This window comes from Hylobates moloch, unplaced genomic scaffold (genome assembly GCF_009828535.3).
Source record: "Hylobates moloch isolate HMO894 unplaced genomic scaffold, HMol_V3 SCAFFOLD_6, whole genome shotgun sequence".
In the NCBI taxonomy this organism is placed as follows: domain Eukaryota; kingdom Metazoa; phylum Chordata; class Mammalia; order Primates; family Hylobatidae; genus Hylobates; species Hylobates moloch.
The window spans coordinates 17,067,495-17,088,698 of record NW_026652281.1 but is presented as its reverse complement, the minus strand read 5'-3'; the positions used below and the strand labels follow the sequence as shown (position 1 = coordinate 17,088,698).

Sequence of the window (21,204 nt, the reverse complement as noted above, 5' to 3'; positions counted from 1 at the left end):
AAAATAATTTGGATACCTATATATTATAACCTACAGCTATATAATAATTTACTTAACCATCGCTTATCACTGGATGTTTAGGTTATGTCCAATTTTTACATATATATGTAATATTATAGATTATATATTACATGTAATATATATTATATATTTATAGTATAAAATTATGTAATTATATATAACTTACTTATAGATTATATAAGTATATAATTTATATTATAAATGTACTACAACGAACACCTTTTGAAATAACTCTGTGAGTTCTACTTATCTCCTCAGGTTAGACACGCAGAAGTGGAATAACAGGCTAGCAGCTGTGAATACTTGGAGGACCATGTTAAGAATTTTCAAATAATTTTCTGGAAATGCTGTACCAATTTACATTCCCACTAGAAGACAATGTTCATTTACTGGTATCTCAGCATTAATCAAATGAGTATGTTTGATAAGAAAAATAATGAAGCACTTCCTGATGGCAATAATACCTTCCAATCCCTTTGCATCCTTCCTCCACCCATCCACAAGCTGTCATCTGAGCATTTTTGAACATAGAATTGTCACCTAAACGCTTCAACTGTCAGCAGTTCCCTAGGATGCATTGGTACCAACACACGTTCCTCATTCTTTTTCTTTTAAATGTATAATAGAGATAAGGAATAAGAAAAATTCTTGATAAACATTTTAAACAATAATGATATAATTATACAAATAGAAAAATATTTAAGAATATTTTAAATCTATTTAAATCTATTTCATCTATTTAAATTACAATGTAATTTGAGAAGTAAAAACATTTGGTTTATTTAATATTATTTATGGAGCATTGACTTTGTGCAAAGTCTACTGCAAATAAATTTAAAATTAGGGCAAAGCAAAAACAAAAACCTCTTCAGAAATTATAACTAACTCAAACTTGGCATTTATTTAAAAAATCTGTATAGATTTCAAAAATCAGGACAAATTTATGGAAATTATTTTAAAAGTTAGTATTCATAATAAATGTATATAATTTATTTATTGACCTACCTCTTGCCCATCTTCAAGAATAATAGCTCCAGCCTGCTCTACCACTTCAAAAATCATCACTGAGCAGAGTTCTCTCCTTACAGACATGGTCATGTTTGCAAATGCAGGGAGCTGGTGCATAAACTCCAGCAACTGTTCTATAAGAAAACGGAGATTCTGGTATAAAGACCATCGAGGACTATACCTTAAAAATACAACGAAATCTAGAATTCAATTCCCAATTTCACAATCAACTTATAAATTTATGTTGCTAAAGTAGAGAAACTAAGGTACTATTTGACTGTTGATTTTTAAAATCAATTATTTGATTTATACATATATTCGGACTCACATATAAACCTGGGCATATTGTAAGATACCAGAATTCACAACCTCCAGAGAGAACAAGGACTATACAGGTTTAGATGAACGTGGAGAGTTTATCCAATATTCCTAGCCACTCCATGGGTTTAGTTATGGCCTTTGATCTAATAGGTTAGTGAAGAAGTCTTTTGTCTAGTTCTTATTAAACAAAAGTATTTTAAAATGCCATTAATAAAATCCAAAAAGTAATTAAAACACGGATAATAAATGTGAATTCCAGCTCAAGATCTGTCTAACTAACTAGGTAACTCTCTTTAACTAACAAATGTTTATGAGTGCCTCACGCCACTCCCTGGTATGGATATATGTGTAAGGAAGATATAAATATAAGGAAGAAACACATATAAGCAGTCAGCAAAGAGATTAACTATAAGGTGCTACATATCCATAGGAAATAGGAAATAACTATATTTCAATTTCGTAAAAGTTTTATGAAAATAGTATAGTATACAACTCTTTATCAGTAAAATTGCACTTTCAATTTCTGTCGAGATAATGTTCATAACATAAATCCGCACTGCAGGTTATTTAACTGTTTTATATCTTTAGAATGGCAAGGAATGTTCAAATACATTGATCTTTACTCACATAAATCATTTTTAATAGTAGCAGCATCTTCTAATTGGAATGGTAGCTATTATAAAAATGCAATCTAAGAAAAAAATTTTAATTAAATCCTAACAATATATATTTGACACTAAGTGATCTTTGCATCTTAAAGATAACATTAACATCTTTAGTATCATTCAACTTCCCAACTAATGTATGGTAACTAGTTTTGTAAAATATTACATAAAAAAATTTATGTTTTAAGAGTACACATGGTCGGGCGCGGTGGCTCACGCCTGTAATCCCAGCACTGAGGGAGGCCAAAGCGGGCAGATCACAAAGTCAGGAGATTAAGACCATCCTGGCTAACACAGTGAAACCCCATTGCTACTAAAAATACAAAAAATTAGCCGGGTGTGGTGGTGGGCACCTGTAGTCCCAGATACTTGGGAGGCCGAGGCAGGAGAATGGCGTGAACCCGGGAGGCGGAGCTTGCAGTGAGCCAAGATTGCACCACTGCACTCCAGCCTGGGCAACAGAGTGAGACTCTGTCTGAAATAAACAAAAAAAAAAAAAAAAAAGAGTACACACAAAACATACATATATTTAAGCTAGGGAAATAAAAATATAAAGTTTTAAAAAATCTACAAGTTTTTCAAAAAGCAAATTCACAGACACTGAACATTGTACTATGCTCGTGCTTTAAATGTCTTATAGACATGAGGGGAAAAATCAGTTTAATGCAATCAAAGCTTTTATTTTATATATTGTGGCAGCCAACCTCAAAGATGGCTCCCAGTGATCCCTGCCTCCTGACAGTCATGTCCTTGTACAGACCCATTCTATACTGTATCAGAGTTACCTGGTGTAACAAACAAAATTTAGCAGAAGTGATGATGCATTACTCTTGAATACAGATAATAAAAAACACTGTGGCATTTGCCTTATTCTCCTTTGGATTACTTACTTAGGGGGAAGCCTAAGTTCCCACTAAGTATGTTGTAAGGACAATTAAGCAGCCTATCAGAGGCCCACATGAAGAGGAACCGAAGGTCATGTACCAAAGGCCATTTGAATAGCTATCTTGGACACAGATTCTGCAGCTCAGCCCAGGGAAGACCTGGATGGCTGCAGCCCTCTGTCAATTCTGACTACAACCTCATGAGAGATACCAAGCCAGAACCACCCAGCTAAGGTGCTCCTAAATTTCTGACTCACAAAAACTCTAAGATAATGGCTTAACACAACATACATTTACTAAGTTTTAGAATAACTTGTTATGCAGCAATAGGTAACCATATAAATTAAGTTACAAATTCTTATTGTGAACACATATATTTCTTACCAATGTCATCATCAGTTTTGTCTGCAGGCTCTTTTTCAAGACATTCTCGAACAAGATCTCGCCCCTGCAATGGATCTGTTCGATCAATCTCTTCATCTTCCTCTTCGTCATCCTCAGAATCAACAGGTCCTTCTGGAAGACGTGTCAAATCTACATCTCCTACCTCACTCTCCGTAGCCTATGAAAAGAAATCTTGATCACTTACCATTTCATGTAAAAAATATTATAAGTCACAGTCTGAATTAATCAAAACTACACACCCCTACAAAATATAAAAGACTTGGGCAATGCTGTATGCTGCATCAAGAATACAACAAAAATGACACTTATTTATAAAAGGTTTCTTTCTGCCCCCAAATTTACAGGCTCATCTTTCCACAGTGTGACAACTAGGTGATAAATCAGAGTCAGTAAATGTAAAATGGTCAGGAGACTCAAACATCACTAAACGTATTAATATCTGTTTTCCACCAAACACTTGTATTTCCTAAAAGTACAAAGTTGACTAAAGCATGAAGTACAGGAAAGAAAAAGTTTACCAACAATCACCTTATGAGTACCTATTAGTCTACACTGGGTATTGTGAAGAAGATACTGTTCTTTCATCACAGAGACTTAGGCTTAGTAGGGTAGGTAATCATATAAATTAAGAACAGAAGTTTAAAGTAAGGTAAAGAACAGTACTAAAATGCACTAAAATAGACCCATCGTAAAGCACTGAACAAATACTCTTCATTTCCCAATACTTTACTGTCAGATCTAAAAGTGTGCAAACAGCTGTGATTTCTGAACTCTATAAAATGACCTTATACTTACAACTACAATTTGGAAACATATTAGTCTCACATATTTTAAAGAAACTATAGAATTTTTGAAAACCATAAATTAAAAAGTCATTCATAGAAAATGAAAATGTCTTTTAGAAGATAAAATGGTACTAAGTAGATTCTTAAAAAATATTTCTAAATATTATACTCACTTGATTCATCTTGTTAATGAAAAAGCATGGATATTAAAGGCATTATAGAAAAAATGAGTGAACACACAAGAATTCCATAAGTAGAAAGCACTCAAATATGAGTATTAGTGAAGACTACAGAATCTTAAATCATTAAGTATCTCCTGTTTTGAACATTTACCCTTTTCTCTGCCAAAAAGATCATCTTATTTTTTTTTCTTTTTTTTTGAGACAGGTTCTCCCACTGTCACCCAGATTGGAGTGTAGTGGTGTGCACTGCAGATCTTGGCTCACTGCAACCTTGTCCTCCTGGACTCAAGAAATCCTCTCTCCTGAGCGCCCTGAATAGCTGGGAACACAGGTATGCACCACCATACCCAACTAATTCTTAAAATTTTTGTAGAGACTTGGGGGAGGTTGCTATGCTGCCCAGGCTAGTCTTGAACTCCTGGGCTCATGTGATCCACCCACCTTGGCCTTCCAAAATGCTGGGATTACAGGGTGAGCCACCATGCCTAGCTGATCTTCCCTCTTTTGAGGACTACTTTTCCTCTCCATCTTAAACCCAGAGATTCCAGTGGGAAACAGTGTCCTGTTCCCTAGCTATGTAAACTAAGGTAGAAAGAGCTTTGCTCTAGATTTCTGTACACAATTAGATCTGGAAGCAGAGCATCCTTTCTTAACTGGTTGCTAAAGTGGAAGAATCTGAAAGTAGGCAGCCTATAGCCTGATGGAAATGCCTTCCTGTGGCAGGAGAAAATGAAACCAATAGGCAGGGGAATAGGAACGGGAATGGGGAGGAGGACAGCGAACAAGAGAGTCAAACAAAAGACTCAGAGCAACAAAGCAACAGAAACAGAGCATGCAGGGCAGAGAAAGAAAGCACAGCATGTGCGACAAAGAGCATTTGTGACAGAAAGTGTCACAAAGAAAGCAAGCAACGAAAAATAAGCAAGGCATATGAAGCCAAAAGACCAGATACAGGCAGACGGGGCAGACATACCTGCAAGCATCCAGGTACCCTGAAGCTAGAGTTGCCTCTGCTTTCTCCAGTGGTCAATAAACTAACCATTTGGCTTTACATTTTTTTCTTTTTTTTTTTTAAGACAGGGTTTCACTCTGTCACCCAAGCTGTGCAGTGGTATGATCACAGCTCATTGTAGCCTCAGCCTCCCTAGTAGCTAGGACCACAGGCACTGGCCTTTTGGCTTTTGTTAATTCAAGTTAAGGCTCTGATATCTACAACTATAAGAGTCTGGATCTGTTTCCTAAGACCATGTCTTATACTTCCTTTGGATTTCTGCACAGTTTTAAGTAATAGTCATTTAACAATCTAGACTAAATACTCAAATTGTAATCTTTAAATTAGACAAGCTAGTTCTTAAGGGTCTGCGATTGAATGTTTGTTATCTCCTCAAAATTCTTATTTTGAGTGATGGAATTATGAAGTGGGGCCTTTGGGAAGTGATTAGGTCATGAGAACTCTCATGAATGGGACTAGTATATAAGAAGCCTGAGGGAGCTCATTCTCCCCTTCTACCCTGTGAAGCTACAGTTAGAAGGTACCTCTAACAATCAGAAAGAGGTCTTTTACCAGACACCAAATCTGCTTGCTGGTGCCTTGATCTTTAAACTTTCCAGCCTCAAGAATAGTGAGCAATAAATTTCTGGTGTTTATAAGCTACCCGCCAGTCTACAGTATTTTGTTACAGCAGCCTGAATGGACTAAGACAGGATCATAAAGGGGCAATTGTATCTCATTACTGACTAGTACGCTCTGAGTTGTTTACTGGCTATGAAATTACAGGGTTTAAACGGAGTATATTTCTGAATAATACACAGAACCACAAACTTGTTTGCAGGTTATGATCCTTTTTTAAAGACAAGTAGTTTTAAATTTAAATATGTGTACATGCTAAAAAGACTTTCCAAAAACCTTATTTATATACACTGATTTAATCTAAGAAACGACTGGGAAAAAAACCCAAAGCAGTATTTTCTACACAATTTAATTTCTCAATATGCAGGAGAGCTCACTCCTGGTACAACCTTTTCTATTTTATCAATTTTTAAGTGTAATCTGCATTAAAAATTCAGGTTTTTAAATCACTCTGTCTTCATCTTAATCTAAGGTTTTCATCCCCTGACCCAGATTATTTCAACCTGATCTCATTCCCATATTTTAGATTATGTTGGATAAAAAGATAGATGGCTCACAACATAAAAAGGCAAGATGGAATTTAGTTATATGGACAGTAGGGAAGGCTAATTATCATCTGCATGAGAAGCAAAGACAATTAAGAAGACAGCTCTGTAGGAAGAATGGAAGTCATGGGTTGGGACTGAGAGAAGGCTACTAAAAGAACTTTTTTAGGAACCTTTTAATACCAACTGCAAAGGAAAGAATATAATCTACCCTTACAATTTGTCTTTCTAGGCCAGGCACAATGGCTCCTGCCTATAATCTCAGCACTTTGGGAGGCTGAGGCATGCAGATCGCTTGAGCTTAGGAGTTTGAGGCCAGCCTGGGCAACATGGAGAAACCCCGTCTCTACAAAAAATACAAAAATTAGCCGGGTGTGGTGGCACATGCCTGCAGTCCCAGCTACTCAGGAGGCTGAGGTGGGAGGATTGCTTAAGCCTTGGAGGCAAAGGCTGCAGTGAGCCGAGATCTTGCCACTGCACTCCAGCCTGGGTGACAGTGTGAGAACCTGTCTCAAAAACAAAAACCAAAACCCCCCAAAAACCACAACTATCTTTCTTATACCTCTACTTTTTACATAGTAGTATAAAAAGAAAAAGAATAACATTAGTTAAGAAAATACATTAAACTATTAAAATATTAAGAGTATACAAGAGCATAAGGTAATAAAATAGGAATTAAGATTAAAAAAATCAGACTGGTCAAAAACATGCCAGGAAATTTAAAAGGATGTTTTTTAAACTTAAAATGAATTTTAAAAAATGTAGAGATCAATTCCTTGATTAAACAAAGGAGAGCCAGGTCCTTAAGGGAAAGGTAGATATGATTATCACCACAGGACAAGAAGTCACTGCATGATACTTCTGAAGATGCAGTTCCTGGGCAGAAAGTTTAATTCTATAATAATTAGGTAAGAATTTTTTTCAATGTAATATCCACAATGTTCAGCATACAATAAAAACTTACTACATAAGTGAAGCAGGGAAATGTGACCTATAAACAGGAAACAAATCACTATAAAGAGACTCGATAATGATAGAGATAATGAAAGTAAGAGACAAGAACTTTCAACATTCACTATAAGTAAGTTCAAGAATTTCAAGGAAAAACAATTAGAGGAAAAATGGATAATTTCAGTAAGGAGATATAAACTGTAAGAAGAATAAATTTGAAGAAAGGGCAAATTGGGTAGAAAGCTACCTAATCTGAAGTAGAGATGAGAAAAAAGCCAAAAAAAATTAATAAAGCCTTAGAGACTCATATCACAATACCAAGAGTGGAAATATGTGGGTCAAAAGACACTCCGTATTCGTGAAGGTAGGGTACACAGAAGACTCATCACTGGCCTTTCAACTAATTTATCCTAGCACCTGGGATATATCAGACCCTTAATTATGATAAATGAGTTAAGTCCAGGAAAAATATATATATTGGTGATAGGATTAAGACAGCATGAAACTTTTTTCTTTTCCTGACATATGAATGTGTCTCTAAATATAAATATAATTTGGTGAGGCAGACAGTCTGAGGTGATTTTCTGATGACTCGGCCTTCCCCAAATAAACCACCAGAGGATATCCTTTTCCTGTTTCCATCTAGATAAACATGAAGCTACAATGAAGAGAACTATAGGTTGGAAGTAAGAGTTATACAAACTTACAAAAACCACATTTTCAAATTTAGGGCAAGTGTTAAGCCAGAACATTAGACTTTCAGTGCCTGTCTTTTCTGTATTCCAATCTTTAGTATTTCATTTAACCTTTTCACGGACCATTTAGTCCTTAGGTCTTCCTGGTCAGGGTTAGAACTCTATGAAGTTAATCTTTCAGTCCAGGTTGACCCATTTCATGACCTCTACAACACGGCAGGCAGGCAAAGTCAAGTCTATTTTGCCCTGGATAATAACGTTTTAGTTAGCAAAGATCTGCATTTTCCTTGGAGCCAATATTGGTTTCTACTTTCAAATATAATTCAATGCAAAAAAAAATTTCTAGAGTACTTCCTAAATGCCAACACTGTGCCTGACTCACATGGGAGACAAATGTAAGACATCAACTCTGCACTCCATAAATTTACTCTGGTGATGAAAAACGTCAAGTTTACAAGTAACTACCAAAAAAAGCAGAGAGAAAAAGTGACACGTCCGAGAGAAAAACTGCTGAGGGATTCCAAGGAAGGAGACATCTCTTCTTGTTGGAAAGACATGGGAGATAAAATGAAAATGTCATCTACATGAAGCTACAGGTAGAAGAGCATGATTAAAACACAAGACTAGGAAAAGGCAGACGTGTTCAGGGAATAACGTACATATGTGATGGGGCAGAATCTAGAATGTGTAAGTAGGGGAACAGTAAAATATAAAACCACATTGTAGTTAGAGGTAAAAGGCTTGGAATTTAAAACGAAGAGTGTAATTTAGATTAACAGTGAAGCATTAAAGCTTTTTAAATACAAGAGTAATTAAAAATCAGAGCAATTTATTTCAAGTGGGAGTTTAAAAATGATAGTCAAAAGATGATAACAGATTTTGACTAGGACTCAGATGATATCATTTTTTTTTTTTTTTCTGCGACGGAGTCTTTCTCTGTCACCCAGGCTGGAGTGCAGTGGCACGATCTTGGCTCACTGCACCTCTGCCTCCTGGGTTCAAGCGATTCTCTTACCTCAGCCTCCTGAGTAGCTGTTGCATGCGCCACCGCACATGGCTAATTTTTTTCGTATTTTTAGTAGAGATGGGGTTTTGCTATGTTAGCCAGGCTGGTCGCAAACTCCTGACCTCAAGTGATCCACCGAACCCAGCCTCAGACGATACTCTTAACAGAAATATTAAAGAAAGGAGGAAGAGAACATGTGGTGACTTGGGGTGACAGAAGAACATACTGGTGAAAATGTGGCACCAGGGTTCTGAAGAGATTGGCACTCAGAGCTGTGCATTAGGAAATCATGTTGCCATAGAGGTGGTAACTGAAGCCTTGGGATTTTTAAGAACACGCTTACTCCCTATATAGAAACTGAAAAGGTAGGTGGTGGATAACTGTGTGCCTTGAGTTGTTTAAGAATGAGTTAACAAAAAGACAACATGTTTTTGTTCAAGGGTCAATATTTCAGTTTTCCAGCTCATGGAAAAGACTGAAATAAATAGAAAAAGGAGTCTAGAAAGAAGTACTTCTTATTCTCGAGTACTCTTTGAAGATGCAGAAAATATTTTATCTAAGAACACTGTAACACCTTAATATATACTTTAAAATTTTAATCTATGCTGATTAGAAACACATTCACACTGGAATCATTGATTTGCCTTTTTTTCCCCCCACACTGTAGTAAATGCTATATTTTGAAGTCTCTTTGAGGGCCAAGGGCTTTTATTTTTAGACCAGAAGACATGAAAACTCTCAAGAAGGAAATGCATAGAAGTGTAGCCACACATTTGGCCATATAAAACAGTGTAAACAGTTTTCCTGTTAAGAATTGCTGTCAGGAAAACCAAATCCTGCATGTTCTTACTTATAAGTGGGCGCTAACGATTGGGTACACATGGACATAAAGATGGGAACAACAGACACTGGGGTCTATTAGAGTAGGGAGAGAGGGGCAAGGGCTGAAAAACTACCAAATGGGTATTAGGTTCACTATCTGGGTGATGGGATCATTCGAACCCCAAACACTCAGCACCACGCAATATACCTATGTAAGAAATCTCCACATGTACCCCTTGAATCTAAAATAAAAGTTGAAATTATTTTTAAAAACTGGGGAGACATCCATTTTTCTGAATAAGAAGACTCCACATTAGAAAAAAATGCCCAAATTAATCTATACATAGTCTTCTGCCCCACAAAAAAGCTGGATTTCACTTGAAACGTCTCTAAATTTCTAGAAGAATAAAAGCAGAAATACGAAAAAAAAAATTGCTGTTAGGATATCTTCCCCTCAACTCTCTAAATTAAAAATACTTGTATCATTTCATAAGGCTTTGTTTATGATGTCAAAGGCTAGGTGTTCACTTAAAAAATCTCTCAAACGCTAAAATTCAAATAACTAGACAAATCACTTCAGCTATCCCAGGCTAAGATACACATATTGGCAATGTACACCTGTAACTAAGGGGTATATTCATAGCTCCAAAAGGGAATCTAAAGGTAGCCTAAGGTGAAGGGAAAGATCAAGGGTCCAGTACTGATATTTAATTCTTCTCCTTGTTTATTCCCGAGGATCTGATTGGAAACATTTGTGCACGTGCATACACACACACACACACAAATTTAGTTAGATATTTATCTTACCCATGGATTAAAATTATAGAAATCTTGTACTTTGGAGGGTATATCTTATCAACCTATTATAATTCTGTGTTTATTCTTTTTACTCTCCTTTAAATATTTTCCAAATTTTTTTCAACTTTTAACTATACAATTTACGTCCTCAATATTTGTTAAACAAATAAAAATGTTCATTTAAGAAACATAATAAAAACTACCCACAAACCCACCACTAGTAGAAAAACACTGTTACTAATTGGTACTCTTGAACTCGGATTTACATTCTGTATCTACAAGTATAACATATTTAAGTATGTAGGTATATATATTTATTTAAAGAAATATAAATAAAATGTTAAATATACCTACTTATCTCATAGATATAAGATTTTATACATATGAGATATAAAAAATATATAAGTATGTAGGTGTATATTTTCATGATTTTGGTTTTTTTCCTTTTGTGTTTATCTTTATTGGCTTCTTTTTGTTTTGGCGTTTATGCTGTTTCTATCTTTTGGCTATTGTCCTGAAGTTAACTGCTATGTCAGAGTTTAAATTTTTTTTTTTTTTTTTTTGGAGATGGAGTTTTCACTCTTGTTGCCCAGGCTGGAGTGCAATGGCGTGATCTCGGGTCACCGCAACCTCCGCCTCCCGGGTTCAAGTGATTCTCCTGCCTCAGCCTCCTGAGTAGCTGGGATTACAGGCATGCTCCACCACTCCGGCTAATTTTTTATCTTTAGTAGAGACGGGGTTTCTCCATGTTGCTCAGGCTGGTCTTGAACTCCCGACCTCAGGTGATCTGCCCACCTCTGCCTCCCAGAGTGCTGGGATTACAGGCTTGAGCCACTGTGCCCAGCAGCAGAGTTTGAAAATTTTTATCTTCTTTGACCACTCTTAAAAAATTTTATCTTAGGTTTCATATATTTGATGTTAACATTATTATAAGTTTCTCCTTTAAATTTCTTCATTCCTATTTTGGTTCCAGAGTTTTAATAATTGTATTCCTTTTATCTGTTCGTGCTCTCTAAATTCATTCCCACTTTTATTGGTTAATGTATAAGTTTCACTGCATCATATTTTTTTAAACTATATGATTCCATTTATATGACCTTCTGGAAAAGGCAAAACTATAAGGGCAGAAAAGAGATTGGTGGTTGCCAGGGCACAGGATAGGGGTCAGGAGAAGGGACTTGACTGCAAAGGGTCATATGGGTACTTTCTGAGGTGATGGAAATATTCTACATATTGATATAGGCTATGCCATGGTCCTGCAATAGAACACCTCCAACCAACACCAGCAGGTGTATACTCCAGTCTCATCCTCAGGTTGTCCAGCTAAAAGGGGAGTAATCTGCATGTGCTAATACAAGTGCAATGCTATAGAAGCTCCTGTAGCATCTTTGCAAAGATGTAGGGACCAAGTGTGTACAGCCCATCTTCTAGTTCACAATAAAGCATTGGTCTTTCCAAGTGACCTTGAATCTTAATCTGTATACTATCCTGGCTTAGAGATGTGGACATCCCAGTGATACCAGGTTCCCATAGTTTTTCTTGTCTTGTCTTTTTTTTTTTTTTTTGAGATACAGTCTTGCTCTGTCGGCCAGGCTGGAGTGCAGTGGCATGATCTTGGCTCGCTGCAACCTCCACCTCCTGGGCTCAAGCAATTCTCCTTACTCAGCCTCCCAAGTAGCTGAGATTAAGATGTGTGCCACCACACCCAGCTAATTTTTGAATTTTTAGTAGAGACAGGGTTTCACCATGTTAGCCATGCTGGTCTTGAACTCCTAACCTCAGGTAATCTGCCTGCCTCAGCCTCCCATCCTATAGTGTTTCAACACCAAACCTCTGTGTATAGTCTTAGAAAAGTCCAGATATTCTCACATGTCCTGAGAGAAATCTACAGCCACATCCCTGAATTTCACTGATCCAGGGTCAATCTTCCTCAGCGTTTTCGTCTGGAAAAACACAGTCTACTTTGATTTTTAGGTGTGCAACAATTCTTCTTTCACAAGATAATTCTTTTGGGGAGGGGCAGAATGCATGAAGCCCGATAGGTACACAAGTACTAAGTGGTCCCAGAGCTATTGTATTAACTTGTTTCATCTCTCTTTTAATTCTTTGTTCTCTCTACTATAAAATGGAGAACAGGGAAAAATTCCTTGTTCTGTATACTGCAAAAAGCAAACAGGGAGATATAGATGACCACAGCAATTACCTTTGTTAAGAAAAGCCATGTATAAACCAAAAAATGGGTACTGTCTTTGTTCCATCTTGCATCTGCCTACAAACTTCCCTCAATAGAAGGCTGTTTTCCTAAAATATCTCAATCTGGGTAACTTTGTAGAACCAGTCTAAAATGCTTTCCTCAGACAACAATGATGCTATTTCTACAAATCTTAGCGTATGGTAGCCACTAGCCATATGTGGTTATTAGGCACTTAAAACATAGCTAGTCCAAGCTGACATGTACCGTAACTTTAAATTAAACTCTGTTTTTTGAAGACTTAGTATGCAAAAGGAATGTAAGGTAACTCATCCATAATGTTAAAACATTAAATACATGTTGTAATTATAATATTTATACTGCACTAAATAAAATATATTACTAAAATGAATTTTACCTGTTGCCTTTTATATTTTTTAATGTGGCTACTAGAAAATTTAAAATTAAATACGTGACTTACATTAAATTTCTATTTGACAGCTCTGGAATAGGTAATATATTTGAATTCCTTAACAAACCAACCCTCAATATCATGCGTCCTCTTGTTATTTTATTTAAACTGTTTTATGTTCTATACTCATGATCTCTGACAAAATCAACCACTGGGCTCCACATCCAGGGAACTGCCCCGTACAACTTGCATTAAAGGAGACATCATAGAAGTTCCACTATCTGGATCCTGAAATACTTATTACCCTGGCTTGAACCTAACTTGGGTTCAATCTCAGCAGGATCACGTGAGGATTCTCTCAGTTTATGGGTCTTCCTAGAACCTTCTCCCCACAATTACAAGGATCACTGAAAAGCTCAGTAGGTTTGAAATTGTTCCTTTTGGGTTTTAGAAAATGGAAAAGTCCATAAATATTCTCACTAATTTCCTACTTAATTCACGCTATACTACAATAGAGGCTTTATGGTAGAAAAGCAGCTCTAATTTTCTTCATGACTTCTAACTACAGAAGACATATACAGTCAATTATAACAAAAATCAGCCTTTTTATAAGTTTAAGTTCAGTTATTCCAATAACTAATTTTTTAACCAAAACAAGCATTAGATATTAATATGGATTCACCTGGATAAATGAAAGAGAACACTAGATTCATACTCTGCTGAACCATACTTAATCATTCTCAAAAGATAGATCACGTCTTTAATCAAGCTTACAAATTTGACACAGTACATAAAGTTTATTTTTCCAAAGACCTGACGCTTGAATTTCATACTCTAAAAGATATGTTAACCATCTAAGGCACAAGCACAGAATATCTCGCAGAATAAAAAAACCATACACGCAGCACACAAATTCCTAACGTATTACCTGATAGATATCAGATAAACTGCTGCTTCCAGAGTCACTGGCAATGCTACAACCAGACTGACTAGAAGACACATGAGTCACCTGTGGATGAGGGTTGTCTGTGAGATGCATCTTGGTAAGATCAGCTGGAAGCTGAAAAAAAAAAAAATTTAAGTTATTCTAAATGTCAAGCTTTACCTTTTTAAGCGGTTTTGACATGTTAACTTCAACGAATTTTTATGTACATTACTGTGCAATCTCATTTTTAACCCAAGTTACTTTCAGCAAAAAGATCTTTTGAAATAAGAACCATATGGTACTCTCTGAAACTATTAGGCAATCCTACAATGGTAAGCTCACTGAACAGTTTTCAAAAGCCATTACTAATGATATTTCAGAGGAAAAACTTGGCCCTTCTATCCTCCCAAATAAAAATATCAGACCTGTCCATTTAAGCGTAGGAATGTTACCCTTTAAACACACACACACACACACACACACACACACACACACACACACACACACTCACTCTCTCCCTCCCTCCTAATAAAAAATGGTGACTGATACAAGAATAAAACAGCAATATCTTGAAATTAAGTTCAGCTACTGGCAGCAAGACTTAAGACCAGTAACAAGTTGATTACATTCAATATTCCAAAAATTTTGTGAACATCTTTACATTTAATATTGAATTTGCTTCTAGTTGGCCCCTGAGAGATTTCTTAGTAATCAACATGATTGAATGAATGTCTGTACTAGGTGCAGATATACAAGAAAGACAAAAAGTAAATGACTCCACCACCTCATCTTTAATATGGTCACACTCTTACCAGGTATGCAGGCTGTACAATATATTTCATGCTGTAAAAGAGACATCTCACAAAATAAAAGCTACAGAAATTAAGACAATAAACAAACCATTGCATTCCAGAGTAGTAAAAGTTTTACATAAGAAGTATGCTAATTTATTTTCCAAATGATTTCTCTGCAACTTGCTATTTAGGGCTATTAAAATCAATTTAATTTTTAAAATAGGGTTTCTCATTGCTTTACTACTGAAAAACATTAAAGAAACACAAACATAGTGTATATTAAATGTACTCTGAGGGAATGACTGAGTCTGAAGTATATTATCTCAAGAGGAGTTAATGTAATTATAAAAATTACACATAAAGTACATCACGAACTTCCCCCGATAATGGTATGTTAGATAATTCAGATGAATCCTAGTACTAAGATAAACAGAAAACCTGAAATACATACACACATATACACACAGAGTATCTGGCCTCTGAGGTTACTTTTTCTCCTAAGGGTATTTTCTGATTCCTAAAGGCTAAAAGACCAAGAAGTACCTGTGACAGCCACTGGCTAAAGGGACAAAAGTTAAATTCCAAGGCTTGGATGGAAGGGCCATCTTTGGATTGGGACCCTGGAGAGTAAATTAGACTGTAGAGTAAATGTCACCCAGAAGTAAACTGATGCTAATTTTAGAATGACCTCAATGCCTGATGCTAAAATAAGGTTATACAGGATTACTAGTATTTCCAATCAACTGTTGGAAGCAAACACAAATCCTCACTATAGGAAGAAAGTCATCCTAGATCTCAATTAAAAAGATATTTTTTCACACATACAACATTCATTGCTCAGTCCAATAAAACCAGGCACATACGATGAGACAGGATGGCATTGATGAAAAGTATGGAATAAACTCCAGAAACTAACAAAGAAGTTTCAAATAATAGGGTTACCAGACACAGTCTCCAAAATAACTGTCTTTAATATACACCAGGGGCTGGCAAACATTTTCGTTAAGGGCCAAAGTATATATTTTAGGTTTCACAGGCCACATACAGTTTCTGTTGTATGCTTTTTTTTTTTTTAATCTTTTTAACAACTCCTTAAAAATGTAAAAATCATTCTTAGCTCACAGGTCATATAGCTCACTGGCCAGAATTGGTCCAGTTAGTGATCTATCATATATATGGAGAAAAATACAAGACTAACAATTTCAGCAAAGAAAGAAAAAGAATTAAATGAAAAATCTAGAACTAAAATATACAATTATGGAAATTAAAAAGCCAACAAATGGACTTAATAAAAGATTTGACAGTGCTAAGAAGAGAATTTGAAAAGTAAAGACTAGTCTGAAAAACATCCAGAATGAAGCATGGAGAGGAAAAAAGGTGAAGGTGGGAGAGAAAGGTGTAAGAGCCACAGGAGATTCAGGGAGAACGTGACATCTGAATAACCAGAGTCTGAGAGGAGCGAGTACACAGAAGCAAGATGATGGCTAAGCATTTTCTACAAGTGACAAAAGACCTAAAGTCACAGGTCAAGGAAGTTTAAAAACCCCCAGCAAGATAAAAAAACAAACAAAAAAACCCACCCCAAAACAAACAAACAATCCCCCCATACCTATGCACACCAGGGTACATGTGTCAGGGGGTGAGGTGGAATATCAAGATAAAAGTTTTAAAGTAGACAGGAAAAAAAAAAAAAAAACAGATTAGATTACTTTGGCAGAAGCAATTAAACTGACAGCTGGCTTCTCAACATAAATTCTGGAAGCCAGAGGACAATTGAGTGACATCTCCAAGAGCTAAAATTCTATACCTAGCAAAAACAGTCCTCAAAAAAGGCAAAAAATAATTTTCAAATAAAGAAAAATGAAGGAAATAATTCCTTAGCAGTCCTACAATGAATAAAATCCACTGGGAGAAGAAAAATGATTCCAGATAGAAGCTTTCAGGCACAAGAAAGAAGAAAAACCAAGGAAAATGGGAAATGCGTGGGTAAATCTACATGAATGCTGACTACATAAAATAGAAACATTAATATCCTATTAAGTTTAAAATACAATAATTAAAATACAACAACAGAATGTAAGTCTGGAGAAGGGTAAATGAAGCTATTAGAGTGCTCTCAGTTCCTTGCACTGTCCATGAAGCTGTAGTAGCAGATTTGATAGGTGAAGAATGTGTGTTGTAATTTCTGATTTAAGAAAAGCATAGTAAAAAAGTGTATAACTACCAAGCTAACAGAGGGGAAAACATTAAATAATCAAAGAATGGAAAAATATACACCATGCAAACACAACCAAAAGAAAGCTGATACAGCTTAAAGCACACTTGGTGCAAAAGCATTAGTAGAGTCAAAAGGGGACTCTTCCTAAGTATATGAGGTGATGGATATCGATAGATACATAGAGAGAGAGACAGAGTGTCTTGCTCTGTCACCTAGGCTGGAGTGCAGTGGTGCAATCTTGGCTCACTACAACCTCTGCCTACCGGGTTTGAGCGCTTCTTTTGCTTCAGCCTCCTGAATAGCTGGGATTACAGATGTATACCACCATGCCCAGCTAATTTTTGTATTTTTAGTACAAAAGAGGTTTCACCACATTGGCCAGGCTGGTCTCCAGCTCTTGACCTTATGTAATCTGCCTGCCTCAGCCTCCCAAAGTGCTGGGATTACAGATGTGAGCCACCTTAACTGGCCAAGGTGATGGATATATTAATTACCTTGATTTGATTGTTTTGCAGTGTGAACATGTATCAAAACATCACACTGTACCCCATAAATACAAGTAATTATTATTTGTGAATTAAAAAAAAATTTTTTAAATGTATAAGACAAAAAAGTCATCTACAATTATGCCATAAATTTTTAATACAGATCTCAGTAGCAGTCTGAATAAACAAAACACACAAAAACAAAACAAGTAAAGATATAAAAGATATGAACATAATTAACAAACGACCTAAAGAGTACAGACATAGAATAACGGAAACAAAAACTCCAGAACACATTTTCTTTTAGGGCACATATAAAAAACATTTGTAAAAATTTACAATTAAGGCAAGTCTCAACAAATTACAAAAGACTGAAACCAGGGAATATTCAGCAATAACAGTGCAAATAAGGTAGAAATACATAACAAAAAGATAAACAGAAAACTATCATGTTAGAAAATTGTAAATAATCCTCTATTGAAATAGCCCATAAATTAACGAAGTCACATTGGAAATTAGAAAACATTAAAACAGAAAATTAAGATGCTATATATGAAACCCTGTGGGATAAGTTAAAGTCATACTTAGAGGCCATTTATCGCTCTAATATGTATATCAGAAAAGGCAGCAAAAAAATTTAACAAGCTCATAATTGCTTACAATAATACAGAAATATTGATGAGGGTATGATACAGTTCAAAGACCTTCCTCCCACTTAGTTTCTATCATTTAGATATGAAAAAAAAATCTCATCTGGGAATGAAGTAGTTGGAAAGGCAAACACTGAAAATAGTTTTAAAATGTGTGGTGTTTGGTTGGGGTGTCAGGGGTAGGAGATAGTATATATTGCGAATTCCTACAGAGGTAAAAAGACCAAGGAGAAGAATGTCATTCATAAAAGTAACACAATGAACCAAAGCCAGAAGTCTGCCAAGTGGCTTCATAGTACTGACAATGTACTGAGCAATCTTTACCCTCAGTAAACCCTAAAAAGGAGGTGTTATTATTATCTCTATTTTACTGATGAGGAAATAGAGGGAGTACGATGAAGCAACTTGTCCCTGATCACACACTCAAGCAAGCAGTAGAGTTGGGAATCAAACCCAGATCTGACTCTAGCATTTTTCTGTTATATTCTACTTTGTGCCAGGAACTCTGCTGATGACATAAAAATGAAAACATATGGGCCCTGCCTTCAAGGAGCTCAGTCTAATAGTGGACAGTGGAGACAGATTTATAAGCAAATGGCATCTGCTTTCTACTTCATGAAGAAAACTTCATACAGGAATGCCCTCAACCTCCTTACACAATGAGAATGACGATGCTGACTGCAGTTAACATTTGAGTGCCCACTATTTGTACCAAACATACACTTTCACATAGATCATCTAATCTAATATTCAAACAACAAGATGAGGTAATACTATGATTATACCCAATTTCTAGAGTAGGAAACCTAATCTTAGAGATGTTATAAAGGTTTCCCAGGGTCACATGGCTAGGAAACTGGGGTCCTGGGATCTGAAACCCAGGCAGCCTGACTAAACCCATTGCTCTTTCCTACTAAGTTGTTTCCTGATACTCGGTTGGGAGTTCAAAACACCCAATAGTTTATCTTTTCTCTGTATCAAATGAAGCAAAAAGGAAAGACTTTTCCTCCAAGAGAAGTTCTTGGTTTCCTAAATCTTCTCCACTATCGCTCAGCTTATCTGCCCTTTCTCTTTCTCTCCTGATCCACCTGGACTCAACAGCTGATCTTTCATCAGCAAACTCAATTCATTTACCCCGTTGTCCCTCCAGCCACCAGGTCTGGCAAAACTTCCCATTTTCCACAGCATCCTTCATCTATTTCCTATATCTGAACTTCTGTGCTCTGCTGGAGATCACATGTCCACAAGGCCTACTGTTAGTTTTATTTGAAGCAGCAAGAAAGTTTTTTAGCTAACAAGTTGAATACAGACATTATGAAGTTACAAAGTCTGCTGAATACTTTGTATATAGAGAGGGGGTGGGGAAAGAGATGTATTGAGAAAAGGCTAGAGGTAGAATATAATCAGCAATATCAAGCTAGGCATTTTGAATTTGGTTCCTACAGACAATACAGAGCTACTATAGGTTTCTGGGAAGCGTAGTGATGTAAGAGCTACTATATTTCTCAGACTAGATTTTGTTACAACAATAGAAGGCCCTCAGATCACTAAGGCTTACCCTAGTGAAGTGTACAGGCAACTTTTGGGGCAACTGCCTTAGTATACAGAGACTCAGATATCCAAACTGTTTAGGTATTTTTGGCTTTGCCATCTCAACATAAGGCCACTTAGGTTACAACAGCAGGGAAATAACAAAAACAAAAACAAAAAAAAACAACAGCTGGAAGAGAATGTTAACCTTGCAAGTAATCAGGGAAATAAAAACTAAAACAAATACTTTTTTCTCCATCAAATAATACAAAATGCAGGAAAAACTATGGAGGAAAACAATATTCTCATAAACTGCTAACGGGAGTACGAACTGGTATAACCATTTTAGACAACAATTTGAGGAGTAGCCACTTTGGGGAGCAAATGTAAGGTTACATTTAAAACATATATACCTTATGACTCAAAATTCCTCTTAGGGTACCTACTCTTAAGATCACTCTGGAAGCACAGAAGGTGAAATAGAAGAAAATGATACACACAAGAGAGAGGATAGTTGAAGCACAAGACGATGGAGGCCTTACAAAATTAAAAGTAAGCCACCAGAATTCTAAGAGCTTCTAGGGGCCGGGCGTGATGTCTCATGCCTGTAATCCCAGCACTTTGGGAGGCCGAGGCGAGCAGATCACAAGGTCAGGAGATCGAGACCATCCTGGCTAACATGGTGAAACCCTGTCTCTACTAAAAGTACAAAAAATTAGCTGGGCGTGGTGGCGGGCGCCTGTAGTCCCAGCTACTCGGGAGGCTGAGGCAGCAGAATGGCATGAACCCGAGAGGTGGAGCTTGCAGTGAGCCGAAACCACACCACTGCACTCCAGCCTGGGCGACAGAGCAAGACTTCGTCTCAAAAAATAAAATTAAAAATAAAAAAAATAAACATTAAACAGGCTGGGTGTGGTAGTTCATGCCTTAATCCCAGCATTTGGGGAAGCCTAGGTAGGAGGATGGATTGAGTCCATGAGTTCAAGACCAGCCTGGAAACATAGTGACACCCTATCTCCACCCACAAAAAAATTAGCTAGGCATGGTGGTGCACAGTTATAGTCCTAGCTACTTGGGAGGCTGTGGTGGGAGAATAGCTTGAGCCCAGGAGGTCAAGGCTGCAATGAGCCATGATCACATCATTGCACTCCAGCCTGGATGACAGAGCAAGACACTGTCTCAAAAAAATCAAAAAACAGGCCAGGCACAGGGGCTTGCGTCTGTAATCCCAGCCCTTTGGGAGGCTGAGGTGGGCAGATCACGAGATCAGGAGATTGAGAC

General features: G+C 36.6%; 1 protein-coding gene across 6 annotated transcripts in view; it reads right to left on the bottom strand.

Moving 5' to 3' along the window:
• RAPGEF6 (Rap guanine nucleotide exchange factor 6) overlaps window positions 1-21,204 on the bottom strand; it is a 213,515-nt gene that overhangs the window by 83,327 nt on the left and 108,984 nt on the right. For all 6 annotated transcript variants that reach the window (XM_032156511.2, XM_032156508.2, XM_032156512.2 and 3 more), the window contains 3 exons: window positions 14,250-14,381; window positions 3,284-3,461; window positions 1,027-1,163 (listed from right to left, as the gene is read on the bottom strand). In XM_032156511.2, coding sequence (XP_032012402.1) covers window positions 1,027-1,163; window positions 3,284-3,461; window positions 14,250-14,381 — 447 coding nt within the window. The remainder of the gene's footprint in view (window positions 1-1,026; window positions 1,164-3,283; window positions 3,462-14,249; window positions 14,382-21,204) is intronic.